We start from the raw sequence: 13512 nt of genomic DNA on the forward strand, positions 1-13512 counted from the left end.
CTTTCATCAGCATCATGGGGTATAATTCACCTACTGAAAATGTACACACCACAAACATGTTTGAAAAAGTAATACAAATATTAAAGCGTCTCTTCCCTCTCGATCTCTCCTTCTCCTCAATCTAGGAGTGTATGATAAATACATTGATTTCATACGTATATTCTTGATGCTATTTTAGTGGAGTTTCTTCTTTTTCTAGCTTTGTGTATGTTTCCATGTTTCTGTGACTAACAAATTAGTCCCACTCTCTACAGTTGCAAGGTGAAGCACTATGAAGTCTCCTAATCTTTCTGCCGCCTCCTTTTCCTAGCTTGTCAATTCGATTTTCTTCTACCACTTTCCCCACCTGCCTAGAAAGTAACCATCAGAGATCAGATGATCATTCTAACCCTCCAGGTAGGGACCATTCTTGGTATCTGCAGATATAGCTGCGAGTTCTGGGATATTTAGACTGGCATAGAGCACCACATGGCTAGAAACTAGAAGATCAGAGACTACTGTGACATGTTAAACACTAAGGTCCTAACCACATGGCCTGGGCTTGAAGATCATTATAAGTAAACATTTGGGAATTATCCAGTTGGGCTCTATCCATGCTGAAGAAAGCCTAAGCAATACCCCGTATACTAACAAGGATGGTAGAGTTATTCAGGTAAGTCTTTTCTTCAGGTCCCAAGGCATGCATCAGAGGTATCACTTCTTTTTCAGGGCAGAAAGGAACACATGCTGAAACAAGGTTTCTTCCTCTCCATCTTGGGATCTTTTCATTCAGGGCTTTTCACCAGGAAGAGAAGTAACGGGGCTACTATTTAGCCAAAAGCCATTTAAGTGGTGAAAGTAGTATCGAGATGTTAGAGGTTTATGTTCTTCTGACACGTAAATTCCTGTCTTTCAGTGAGACAATGGGACTCAGTTGAAATAGTGGATTCAGTTCTTAGTTTCCTTGTCTTTACATAACTTAAAAAAAAAAAAATCTCTATTACAATCATACCTTTAACCAGCTAATCTAGCTTTCATCTCTTGCTGAAATTCTTCTCCAGCCAACGCCGGACTTCTTGAAGGTTGTAGTAGAAGGGGCCCTTTCCTCCCAGATAAGCAATTTTCTGTCTCTGCACAATACACACACGTTCAAAGGCTACCCCATAAGCGACATTGGCATTATTGTCCATGCGGTCAGCCACAACTTGGCACTGGGGTGGCAAGGAGAAACGCTCCATTAGCTGGTGGGCTGCTGCACATCGGTCTTCCTGGTTCCGGTGCTTCTTCACCTCAAAAGACAAAGAAGAATCCCCAGGCACCGCCCAACCATCTGAAGGATGAGCCTCATCAATGTAGACCAACAGGAAGTCAGCCACTGATGAGAACTCTTCCACCAGTTTGCTGAAGGCTGGCAGCTGGTTAGTAAAAGGAGGTCAAGTGGCTGAGCCGAAGTTGACCACCAGTGGGCGCTCAGGGCTGGCAAAGTCAAGGAGGTGGCACTCAGCTCCATCAACTGTTTTCTCATGGGCACCATTTCCACTGCTGTCATCTCCTTCAGGATTGGAGACATGCACCACACTGGAGTTGGGAGCATCTTCACCCAGTTTCACCTGGTGGTGAAAAAAAGAAAGAGGGAGAGAATACCACATTGAACACATTGTCACTTTAATTCACTCTGTATAGAAACAACTGGCTCTAATAAAATGTGGTATTTCCTTCAGAGGATATGGTAAACATATATTGATTTGAGTAAAGAGCCATTGTGGCAGGTAATATAATGAATGGCCCTGAAGAGAATAAAAGTCCTTTTCATTCTGTATAGTCACTAAAGGTAATTATTTTCACGATTGAAGGTGCTGCAGTTAACTCTCTTCATAATTAAGTTGAGACTGGTATTCTTTACTATCCTTATTTTGTGTCAGTGCTTAGCACACAATATACAACAAAGGTTTAATTGCCTTCATTTTTGTGGGTTTTTTTGTTTTTTGGCCGTGCCCTACAGCATGCGGGATCTTAGTTCCCCAACCAGGGATCGAACTCGTGCCCCCTGTAATGGAACTGCGGAGGCTTAACCACTGGACCACCAGGGAAGTCCTTGCCTTCATTTTAAAAGTAAAAAGTGAATGGTCCACTTTAAAATACATTATCAGAATTGTGGGACATAGTACCTCTTTCTGTATTCCCACTTCTGAATTCTAAAGTACTCAGAAAAGACCTTTATTTTCTTGCCTGATACTAAGTCATTTAAGCTCAACCAATGCACAAGGGTACCAGTGGGCTCTATTCCTGCCCAGAACTAGAAAACCGGGGGTCCACCATTTATAAGAAGAGCTACTCCCATTTAATCTCTTCAGTACTTCAGCTTTCCCATCTGTAAAATGGTGATAACAACCCCTATCTTCCTCATACGGTTATAGGAGGATGACATACGAAAAGGGCTTTGTACACTATAAATCACTGTGGGTGTGTAGTTTGCCATTATAGATGCCGCCCAAAAATGTGAAACAGAATACTATTTTCCTGACCAATTCTCTGTTTAAAAAATATCTACTGTTAGAAGTGATTTGAGCTCTCCTCAGTGTGACATCCTTCCCAAAGGCTTCTATGGCTACTGAATACTTTGGGGTTCTTTTGACTAGAACCTCACCATTTCCATTAAACAAACAAATGAGTGAACAAAAACATAAAATTTTACTTTCTGCAGAATTCTACTTTTAATTTCTCATATTACATGTGTTTTTTGTTTGTTTCACTTTTTTAATCTAAGAAGTCACAAACCATTTACTTTTCTACCACACATTTTATTATCAAGTTCCTCTGAATTATAAAATACTCAGGCAGAAGAGGTGTAGAGGAAAATTGTTCCAGGTACCCTCTTTGCACGTAGTTTAAATTGTTGAACACAGACTGAAAGAAAGTTTGCTGGTCTTTGAATCTGTAAACTGATAATAAAAAGCAGGCAACATAAAAGAGCCAATTACTTCAGTTTGAATTAATACAATTGGATCTTCCCCTAGAATGCTTTAATCAAAGCCAGTAACACTGGGGACAACTTATAACAGTATAGTTGATTTTTATACACTATCCTTAATATTATAAAACACTTCCAACTGGATCGACTTTTTCCCCTCATATAAATACCACCACATATAACATTGCTGTTAATTGAAGTCACTTAGAAGTGAATTGTTAAAAACTCAACAATCCAAACTGATAAAGAAAAAAAAAACACTCAAGGGCTTTTATTCAGAAGCTTCTATCTGATGTTAATGCATAACTCATTTTAACTGCAGAGGAAGAAGTAAAGAAGCCCTTTTTCTCCCTTGTGAAAAATCCTAGCAGGGCAGGTTTGAAACAAGTACTGTTAGTTTTCTAAAAGAAATCTTAGAATAACAAATTTCTTTCTTAGAAAAGGAAGCTGTTGGTGTGGTTTAAATAAGTTCATTTGTTTTCAGTCACTATCAGGAAGAAAGTTATTTTATTTGTATTTTCTTGGTTAATTTGCAAGTGACACTAGGTGAAGAAACCGAATAAGCCACTTTTAGCTAGACTGTTTTATATGAGCTAGACTTGTCTCTGAGGCTTTAAAATATACTTAAAATTTAAAGATATATACATTTTAAAGGTATTATAAACTTTTAAATCTATGGGTTCTTTTTGTACTGCTTTGTAGATTTAGGTAATAGGTAGCGTTACCATCACCTTCTCGTTAGATGTTTCCCACGTCAAATAGCAATAATGATTCTAGGACGGCTGCTTTTAACAATATCATTGTGCTGTGTTTTGCAACACACTGTGATACAACGATCTGAATGCATTCAGATCAGTCTGAATCCATTAGCTGTTGTAGCAACTTCTCATTAAGTGAGCAACCCATACACAGGAGAAAAATCATCTCTGGACAACAGACTTGGAGGTTCTTGGTAGGTAAAAACATCCACCTGCATTTCTGAGTCATTTTTAAGAACTCTGAGCAACTGTGCTGCCTTGTTAAATGGGCCTCTATCGCCCCTGACTCTCACCCAAGCTGAACTGTTGATCCTTGCATTATTCCTGATTATTCCTGAGTAATCTAATCTGACTTCAGTCACAGGTGACACTCTTGTTACCTGTAATTAATTTTCTTGGAAAGGTAAAGCACCTTCTCCTTCTTCTTAGTGACAATGTATCATCCAGCCACATAATTCTTTTCAAAATACAAACAGACTGGTTCAACTTAGAAAACTTAGAACAAGTACAACATCTTAACTTTAAAATCAAAAGTGAGGAAAGTTACCAAATACGTAATGCTCTTTGGTATTTGGGGGAAGGGGGTGGTGGGAGGTGTTGGTATTTTGTTAAGCTGGGGGAAAATTTATACATACACTTTAAAATTTTTTATTACATACATTATTGTTACTATTAATTGTTGTTATAATGCTAGGTAGAGGTCAGTGAAGAATTTTATGCTTAATAATAACCTTAACCTACACTGAACACAATCACATTTGGGTGACGGATGAGCTAACTGAGGCAGCTTATTTAGAAGAGTGAATCCTGGATCCCACCGTATAGTACCGCCACAATCGACACCTAATGCTGTTGATCTGTTCTTGATTATCTCAGCTGGTCAGTGTGTAAAATGAAAGTAACCAAATCCTCTTCATTTTGTTGAGCAGCCGTAGGACTTGACTGAAGATTAGAATGTCATAAACAGAATTATCCTCTTAATGAGCGTGACTAGGTAAGAGAAAATGCACAGGTAAGAACAGTGCTATTAATAAAACTACGAGGGAAAAACACACACCCATTTTTTGGAAGTCCAGATGTGAGTAGACCAGTAGTCTGCTTTTATAAGTGTCACAGACTAATCATAAAATTTGTCCATCTTTGCTAAAAACTGCTGATAGAGGACAATTTAGCAACAATAAAGAAAAAAAACTTTAACAATTAAAAAGTGAAAGTCTGTCTTAAACTGAAAAAAAAGAATCTTTTAGAAGGACATTATTGTTCATTTCTCGTCTTCCTATTCGGTCACCATGAAAATTAAATACGTATTGTGACTAAAGTTACAAATGGAGAGTTTCTTGGTTTGCTTGGCTTTTCACCCTGCTGAGATGGAACGGGAGAACCACCATTGTCTTCAATGATGGAAGATCTTTGCTTTCCTCAGGAGCAAATCATTCCTTGACAAAAAGCCAGAATGGTGAAGAAAATAAAGTTGGTCCCATAATAACATTTAGGCTGCAGGAAAGAAGCTCGACAAAAACAGGTTATCCCCTGGTACTTCCAAACTTTGTTTTAATTTCCCACAGTGGCACAGAAAGTGTCCTGGCCACAAGTTACCTATCATCTTAATTTCTCCTTCTTAGAGGGTTTGTGTTTGGTTTTTGTCCTTAATGAGACATATTTGCCAAAGAGGCATTCAAAAGGCATTTTTTACTCTTGCGGAAGAGTAATTAGGTCGGTACCTCTTTCCCTGCCAGCATTAGCCGCTCTAAAGAGAACCCTGCCCAGTATTTAATGCCCAAACACAAGCATCATTTCCACTAATTGGTCTTGAAGTTCCGATGTTCCCAAAGGGTCTCTTTATTTTGCAAGGATCAGAAAGGACATACGTAAAATGTAATATCGTCATCACTGACTTTTCTCTCTCTCATCTGCACTATTACAGTTGTCCTTTCTTATGTTTTTATAATCAACATGAACACAACACCAACAAGGGAGGAAAATAAAGGGTTTGTATTTTTACAACAGAAGACATCTCTGGGCCAAGCTCAAATGTTGTGATAGCCATATTTATAAATATGAACAAGAATGTAAATATATGACATATATTTGATTCCCTTGATGATGGGATTCCTTTTGCTGACAGTTTTCAGTGCATGGGGAAAAGGATAATGCTGCTTTAGCATGTGGACTGTGAAATGCAGGGCAAGGGGAAAAAAAAAAGAAAGAACCATTCATCAAGTAGAAGCTGGAAATAGAGCATATACTACTAACCTTGTTTTTTTTTCTCTTCCACAGCCTGAGAAAGGCTTCTGGACAAAATATCACCTAATCTCACGATAGAAAGCAAAGCGGATGATAAAAATGGGGTAGGTATGTGGCAGAATTATTTTTACACATCCTTTTTGCTCTCCAAAGCCCTGGAATGGCTTTATTAACTGTCAGGAAATTTCAAATTCTTTGACAATAATGACCAGCCTACATCAATGTCCTTACAAGTGTGGCCAAACAATTATTAAGCAGCATTTTAACCATTTATATTCAAATTGGCCCAATAAATCAGCGTTGAAGGATAAGCTACCTACTCCTTCCTCTGAGTTCAATTCCCTGTTAGCTATTCTCTTGTTGATTTGTAACTTGAAAAATATAGCTCTAAGCTCTATCATTTCCCAATGTTTTATCCAAGTGATGGACAAGCTCTGGCTGTAGCCTTCTTTTGGGAATGTTTCTTTCTTAAAAGAGCCATTTTCCATTGTGGAAACGAGTGTCAAAAGGCTGAGGTGAATGAAGAGGAGGAAGAGAATGTTAAAGAGACCCTTTCAAAACCAAAATTATATGTTCAAATGAATATGTTTTCTGTGCCACAGCAATATTGACCGTGTAGAAGCTAAACTGCTTGTCAGCATCTATACTGTGTGTTTACTTTTACACTTCATTTAGGTGGGAGCCAGGCTCCCAGACAGAGTAGTTTGTTTACTGGTTGTATTTTTGAGTCTTTGAGCGCCAGCACAAGGACGCAGTGCTAGATGCAATGACACTGACTAGGGAAAACTTAAATAATAAACATCTGTTATACACCTCAGTCTCTCACAAAATTCAGTAGATTTTCTTTTTCCTCCAAATCTTGCATGGACCTCCCTCTAACCAAACCCAAACTGTCTTTAAAGGCTTCCCTATAAAGTTTATTTTAAATCCCATTCAACATTTTAATGAAGAAGGGTTTTTTGTTTTATTTTGTTCTAATTTGTTTACATTTCTTTGTTGCCTCTTGTAGGAGCCAAACACAGGCACAGCGCTTTTACCGCACTTTCTCTAAATAGCTTCCCAAGTATCTGCCATTCAACAACCGGGAGAATTAGAAATGACGGGCCTCATCGTATGGCGTGTGCACACGCCTCACCCTGCAAAACTCCGTTTCTGGGGGTGGCAGCCTCAAAATAACGCAAGTCAGGATTGTGAAACACTGTGGTGCCGACTCAAACAGAGACTCCTCCAGTGTGTCTCTAGACAGGGCTACACCCAAAGGCAGTGGCACAGGTGACAGTAGCATTTGGGGAAGTGATTCAATCTGTTTCACAGATTCTGAGTGACCCTCAAGTGCCACCACAGCCGCGAACGCCCTTGCTACACTTGGAGACAGAAGGAGACCTAAACTCAGCGCAAGCTGTGTTCACCATGCTTCCATCCATCACACACCCAGTCCAGCCTTATCTCTGGATATATGGGTTCTTGTGTTGCTTCTTCTCCTGGCAGCTATCACATAAGTCATAAAAGCAAACATAATAATGTCAGTCATGAACTTGGTCACTAATCAAATCAGTAGACAGAAACAATACAGGAGAAGAATACACAAACCGTGTGCAAAAAGGAAAACAAATTACTCATCCTTCTCAGTCTCTCAGCGTAGGGATAACGAAATATTGCGACACAATGAAACACTATACATTGGTGAAAAAATAAACAAATGATCAAGTTTATTAGAGGCATTTGTTTCCTTTTCCCTTTTTATTTCAATAAGCTGCTTAATAGGAGAAACGACCTCACTTAATATTTGTGGGTAACATCAACCCCCATATTTTATGTGAGAATATACATGCATACAGGTAAAATTCTCCAAAGCAGTGCCTTTTCTTTTATAGGCAGAAGTCACTTGTCTTTGAAAAAAGTAAGAGTTTATTACGCTGAGACCAAATAACTGACATTGCCATGTTATCTCCTAACACCTATGAAATACAGGTATAGATGAGGGAACTTCTTAATTCATAACATGCCTGACATACTTGTGCGTGCACACCCCACCCTCCTCCAAATTCTCTACCCCCAGAAGAAAATGTGAACATTTCACATTCAGCGTATGCATTTGTGGAAATGAAATGATCATCTCAGTATGTCCTTCCCACATCTCCCATTCACCCCATGTACATAATATAAAGTGAGTTTTTACTGTTAGAACTTTTGAGCATCGTTTTGAACTATTATAAAGAAATTTTCACTTACTAAGAAGAGCTCTTACTATGTTCCTGTCTTTAGGACAACAAATGCCAACCTTCTGCAGGTTGCTCTCAATAACAAAGACATATACTGTAGGAACACTTCCCTAATCCACCATGAGTATTCTCGTCTTGAACACTTATTTGATTTTCAATGGAAGGATCCTACTCTGGATTCCTTGCTACTAGAAATTACTTCTTTTCCATTCCTGGTGCATAGATTTTTTTTTTTAATTTTTATTTTATATTGGAGTATAGTTGATTAACAATATTGTGCTAGTTTCAGGTGTACAGCAAAGTGATTCAGTTATACAAATACGTGTATCTATTGTTTTTCACATTATTTTCCCATTTAGGTTATTACAGAGTGTTGGGCAGAGTTCCCTGTGCTGTCCAGTAAGTCCTTGTTGGTTATCTGTTTTAAATATAGCAGTGTGTACATGTCAATCCCAAACTCCCAATCTAACACTTCCCGCCCACCCTACCCCCCTTGGTAAGCATAAGTTCCTTCTCTAGACTTATTTTTCTAGTATTTATTTATGGAGGACTCATTCTCCTTCCCCCTCTTATTCTGAGTTTTCCGGCTCTGTTTCTGAGGTACTGCCTGCCTATAGTACACCACTTCACTAGCTCCCATATTCTTCTCAAACTCCCTTCCTGGCATCTCGGACAGGGTCTCTCAATACTGTTAGGGAAAACCAAGAATGTCTGCTTTGATACTAGCTTTTGCCAGATGAGTCAATTCTTCCTAAGCCCAGGGACATTCAGGAGTCCCACGGGCACAGGGAGAGAGAGCAAACTGACAAAGGACCAGTGCCCTTTCCTCTTTGCCCCTTAAGAAGATCTGAGCTGAAGATGCTTCATCTCCAAACAGTATGCTTCACTTAGAAACAAAGATCACTCTGGTTTTGAAAGGGCAGCCCCTGGGACGCAGCTTCTGCAGGTAAGTGTGGCGACTGCTACAGTGTTCCAGGCACCAGTTATAAGAGCTTTGAGATTGCCATGAACCATAGATTTATCTGCTCTTTCTAAGACGGCTTACTTAACTTTTGAGAAACAAAGCAAATGTGGTTTCTCTAACAAAGTCTGGATTTTTGACAGCTGGTTCTCAGATCTTTCTTCTTCAAACAGATATCTAGTAACTCCAGACTCAGCACCTAATAACTGCTTCAAAAGGTTCTAATCCAAATCAAGGTAGAGGATGATGGTGCACACAGGCTTGCTCTCATTAACTCTTACTTCTACCAGAAACGAAGCAGCCACTCTGCTAAATGATACCTGCTGTTATTATTTTGTGAAATCTTGCCAGCTCCCTGAGAGTTTTGAGTGGTGTTTTCTTTTTTTCTTGCTTTTTAATGCCTACCCATTGAACTGTCTTTCCTAATGCACCTCACATAGCCTTTCATCAAGCAAAAAATGCCAGTTCGTGACAAGAGCAGAATAAATGCAGCGGTCTGCCCTCCCCCAACACTTTCTGACTTTTCTCAAAGTTATTCTACAGGCACCAATACCTTCCACTCCAAAGTCACAGCAAGCCATTAACGGCCCTTATTAGGAAGACTCCTTCCCAGGTCACGCAGAGTCACTGTGACTTAATACCTGTCATCCCCAGATCTACTGTGTGTGACAGGTGTAGAGAGCAGACACAGGAGCAACCTTGAGCATAACCGCTAGGCCCCCAAATAGGGCTGCACCGTTCTCACTCCAGTGCTCCAGCTGGCACCCGGCCCCCCACATTCCAGCCCCTGCCCCGGCCGCCCTGCGGAGAAGCCCCTCTCGGCGCAGCTCACCTGTTTGTAGGCATCGAGAAGGAAGCTCTTCCAGATGCAGCGCATCCCCTCTGAGGTCAGCATGCGCCTCCACTCCCCGCGAGTGGACTTGGAGCGGCTCAGCAACAGCACCACGTGCTTGAGGAGAACGACCGAGTCATAGAGCGCCAGGAAGAGGCAGTTGGAGAAAAAAACTGGCAGAATCTGCAGTGTGATCAGCAAGTCTACGCTGAGGATGCCCATCTTCTCTGCCTCCTGGGTCAGTTGCCTTGTGCGCTCTGGTTCCCCTTCACCCTCTTATTTAAAAGGGGGGTGGTGATTGAGGGGGTGGGGGAGGGGAGGGGGAGGTTGGGGGTGGGGGGAGAGGGAGAAAAACTAAATTAAAAGGAAGCCCAAGTTGTCTCCTTTTTCAAAGAAGCAGAAATGGCAAGACCAAGTCCAGTCTCTCCAGCCCAGCAGTTGGAGTGTGCCCATCAATTCATTCAATTCGGAGCTGCTGCTTTTTTTTTTTTTTTCAGGATTTAAGATGTTTAAAAAAAAAAAAACTGGCGTACCCGTCCCTAATCCAGTTACCCCTCTCAGAGTCGGTTAAAGACAGGCAGTTCTACTTTCATTTCCAAGCACCTATGAGACTGTGGCAGAGATTGCAAAATTTTCTTTAGCTTTTCATTGTCTCTATGTTCAGAAACGTAGCCTGTTTCTTTCAAGAATTGCCAGAGTTTTTAAAATGTGCTTTAAGGGTAGTTTTTTCCCTTCTTTACTCCGTTTACACACACTTTCTGTTCTCCTTCTCCCAGCCTGTCTCACTCTCTCCCTTCCTCAGGAGCGACTGACTTCTTTTTCCTCACTCCCTCTGGCTTTTCCTTCGTGCTATCTGTCTGTGGTGCAAAGTGCCTCTCTCTGCAGCCCAGTGAGTCTCCCTGAAGCCTTTTATACATTCCCTGGCTAATTGCTGCAATAGAGAAATGAAAGCCTAATCTTGGTAAAGATCTTGACGTCATTGAGAAAGAGGGCTTTACTTTGGCCAGGACTGCAGTGAATAGAAAAGCAAAACTCGGCAACTTTTTTTTTTTTTTTTTTTTAGGAGGTGGGGTGGGGGGCAGAGGGACAGTGGAATTTTGCTTTGTGATTTAAAGAGAGAGAGGGAAAAATATTAATACCTTTGAGGGTTTTCAGGAAATGCTCCCAAACTTTGGGGAAAGTTACTTAATACAATGTGTAGATTGACAGGGAAACTCTCTCTCCTCTGATTATTATTATTGTTATTGTTTATTTATAAGGGGTTTGGGAAAGAAAGGATCCTGCAAGACAAGTAGAAAAGAGGAAGATTAATCATAGATGGTCTCTGTTCTATTTCTTGGACGATGTGAATGCTTACCTTCCATCTTTACACCTATATACTATGACTGTCTCCCGTCAGATTTGTGACCTAAGCTCTTTAAATATTTTTGAGTCATAACCTTATTTAAGAAAATCCAAAGTGAATTGTGAGGTGGAAAACTTTTAAACTCTCTGAGTACCACCACAGCAGTTTTCTAAAGCTTCTTGTTGAAAATTAGTACAAGTTTTCTTTTTAGTTTTACTGAAGCTTCCAATGCAAAAAAAGAAAAAAAAGAAAATCTTCTAGACATGAAAGTAGCTGGGTGACCAGACCTTCTTTTAGTTCCATTTTGCCTATATGCAGATTAAATAAAATTTTTATTAAGTGGCATTAAGCATAAGGATAAGAAATAAATTCTTTATAAGAGAACTCTTTAATTTCTGCAGTTGCCCTGCTTCTGTTAACCTAGCCCCTAAGAGACCTGACACTTTAATGAACCTTCTTTTTGCTTGAAAAAAAAAATTTAATTAAATTTGTAGGTGGTTAAGAGCAGACTTTGAATTGGCTCAAGAGTCACACTGACCATTGCTCAGTGGCTTGCCTCTCCCACTAGTCTCCAAAACTGACAGGTACTTAGGCAGACAATGCTTTGGCAGAATGCCATGACCCCCATCTCGTTCTAGTTTTCCTTCCTCACTTACCTAACAGATCACCTCTAGGAATTATGTTTTCTTGGAAGAAGGAGTGGCAAGTACAGACATTGGGGTGGAGATATAGAATGTAAATTGAAAATTAATTAGCTGACTTCTTCACGTTCACGGAGCTCTCATTAAGCATGAGTTAAGCAGTGGGTGCAAATATATGGTCAGTACATTTCTGTGTTTTGTCCCTGTGGTTAAAACCTGCAAGATCAGAGAACTAATTTAAAAGCCTAGAGTAGGGGTCATTAACTGGTGGGCCCATGGGCTAAATTCTGCATGCATATGCATTTTATTTGCTTGGCACAGTGCTTTTTGCCTTTAATAAAATAATTGAATGTGAGTGCCTTTCGGTTCCGAGAGACCAGAGTTTCCCGTCGGCTTTGTTCGTTGCTATCTCTCAGCAGTTAGAACCATGCCTGGCATGCAGTAAGTGCAAGGAAGGTGTCCTGAATGGATAAATGGGACAGGCATGCATTGCTCCACACTAGGGGCACCATTCACATACCATATGTTGTGACCATGACTGGGGTACCCCAGAATTGTGTGCATCCTGGTGGACTTGGGTGTGGCCCTCCCCATTGACACAACCCTCACCATTCCCTATTGTCCTAAAAACCTGATTCCTTCATTTTTATCATCAGTTTAGCCCATGACAGTTTTGGATTTGCATCCCATGGACTAAATTTTTAGAGAAGACTTCAAAGCCTAGAAAAATGAACATAAACCACATAGAAAAATATTTTTCCTATGACTAGCATACATTGTTAGCAAAGGATATTATTTGTATACATAATATATATTTACTCCATTCATTCTCTCAATCTTCTCCTTGTGGGAAAAAAAAAAAAGGACAAAAAAGGGAGGTGGCAACATGGTATTTTAACTGGTATAGATGGGAAAGCTACGGTGCCAGACGGAGTGCCAGCCAACAACGACAGAAGAAGGTGTGGACTCGGGAAATGACACTTCCACTCATCGCCCAAGCCTTAAAATCTCACCCCTTCTCAGACATTCATTTTGCCCTGTTTGAATTAAACCAGTGCTCCTTTAAGGTAGAGATTTCTTGGCAGCTATAAACCAATTCTCCCTCACTTGTCATTTGCTTTCAATGAGAGGCGTATGTTTGGAAATGGCAAGACAAGGAGGAGGATTGGTAGAGAATCAGAAAAAATGCCTTCTTTTTAAATGCAAAGTTCAAGGCACGTGCAGACTACAAATGGTTATAAATCAAAATTTTTTTCTTTTTACAAAGTCAGAAGTGTTTTGAGAGGTTTTTTTTTAAAAAAAGAACAAATTGGCAGATAGCCAATCTGATTGTGACATTTCTCAGATTTCTTCTGTCATTTTCTTTAAATGAATGAATAAATCACAAAACCGAGAGCCTTTCTTTTACTTGTTAGACAGTCTGTCCAATCTAGAAATTACATTTCTCCAAAGCTATTTCTCTTTTTATACATGATTCACAACTGCTTGTTCTAATTATTAATATTTAGCACTTTATAGCACTTTGATCTTCAAGTAATTTTATACCAATTAAGTAACAA

General features: G+C 39.9%; 1 protein-coding gene across 2 annotated transcripts; it reads right to left on the bottom strand.

Moving 5' to 3' along the window:
• Positions 1-1001: 1001 nt before the first annotated feature.
• DIO2 (iodothyronine deiodinase 2) lies at positions 1002-10204 on the bottom strand. 2 transcript variants are annotated; one of them, XM_029239106.1, is made up of 2 exons: positions 9968-10189; positions 1002-1589 (listed from the first exon to the last, which is right to left on the bottom strand). In XM_029239106.1, exons 1-2 carry the CDS (start codon positions 10187-10189, stop codon positions 1002-1004), a joined length of 810 nt encoding a protein of 269 aa, XP_029094939.1. The 2 variants fall into 2 exon arrangements, with proteins under 2 accessions (XP_029094939.1, XP_029094940.1); XM_029239107.1 differs by having other exon boundaries at positions 1014-1589; positions 9968-10204.
• Positions 10205-13512: the final 3308 nt, after the last annotated feature.

This window comes from Monodon monoceros, unplaced genomic scaffold (assembly GCF_005190385.1).
Source record: "Monodon monoceros isolate NGI ecotype Baffin Bay Population unplaced genomic scaffold, NGI_Narwhal_1 Super_Scaffold_21, whole genome shotgun sequence".
Classification (NCBI taxonomy): domain Eukaryota; kingdom Metazoa; phylum Chordata; class Mammalia; order Artiodactyla; family Monodontidae; genus Monodon; species Monodon monoceros.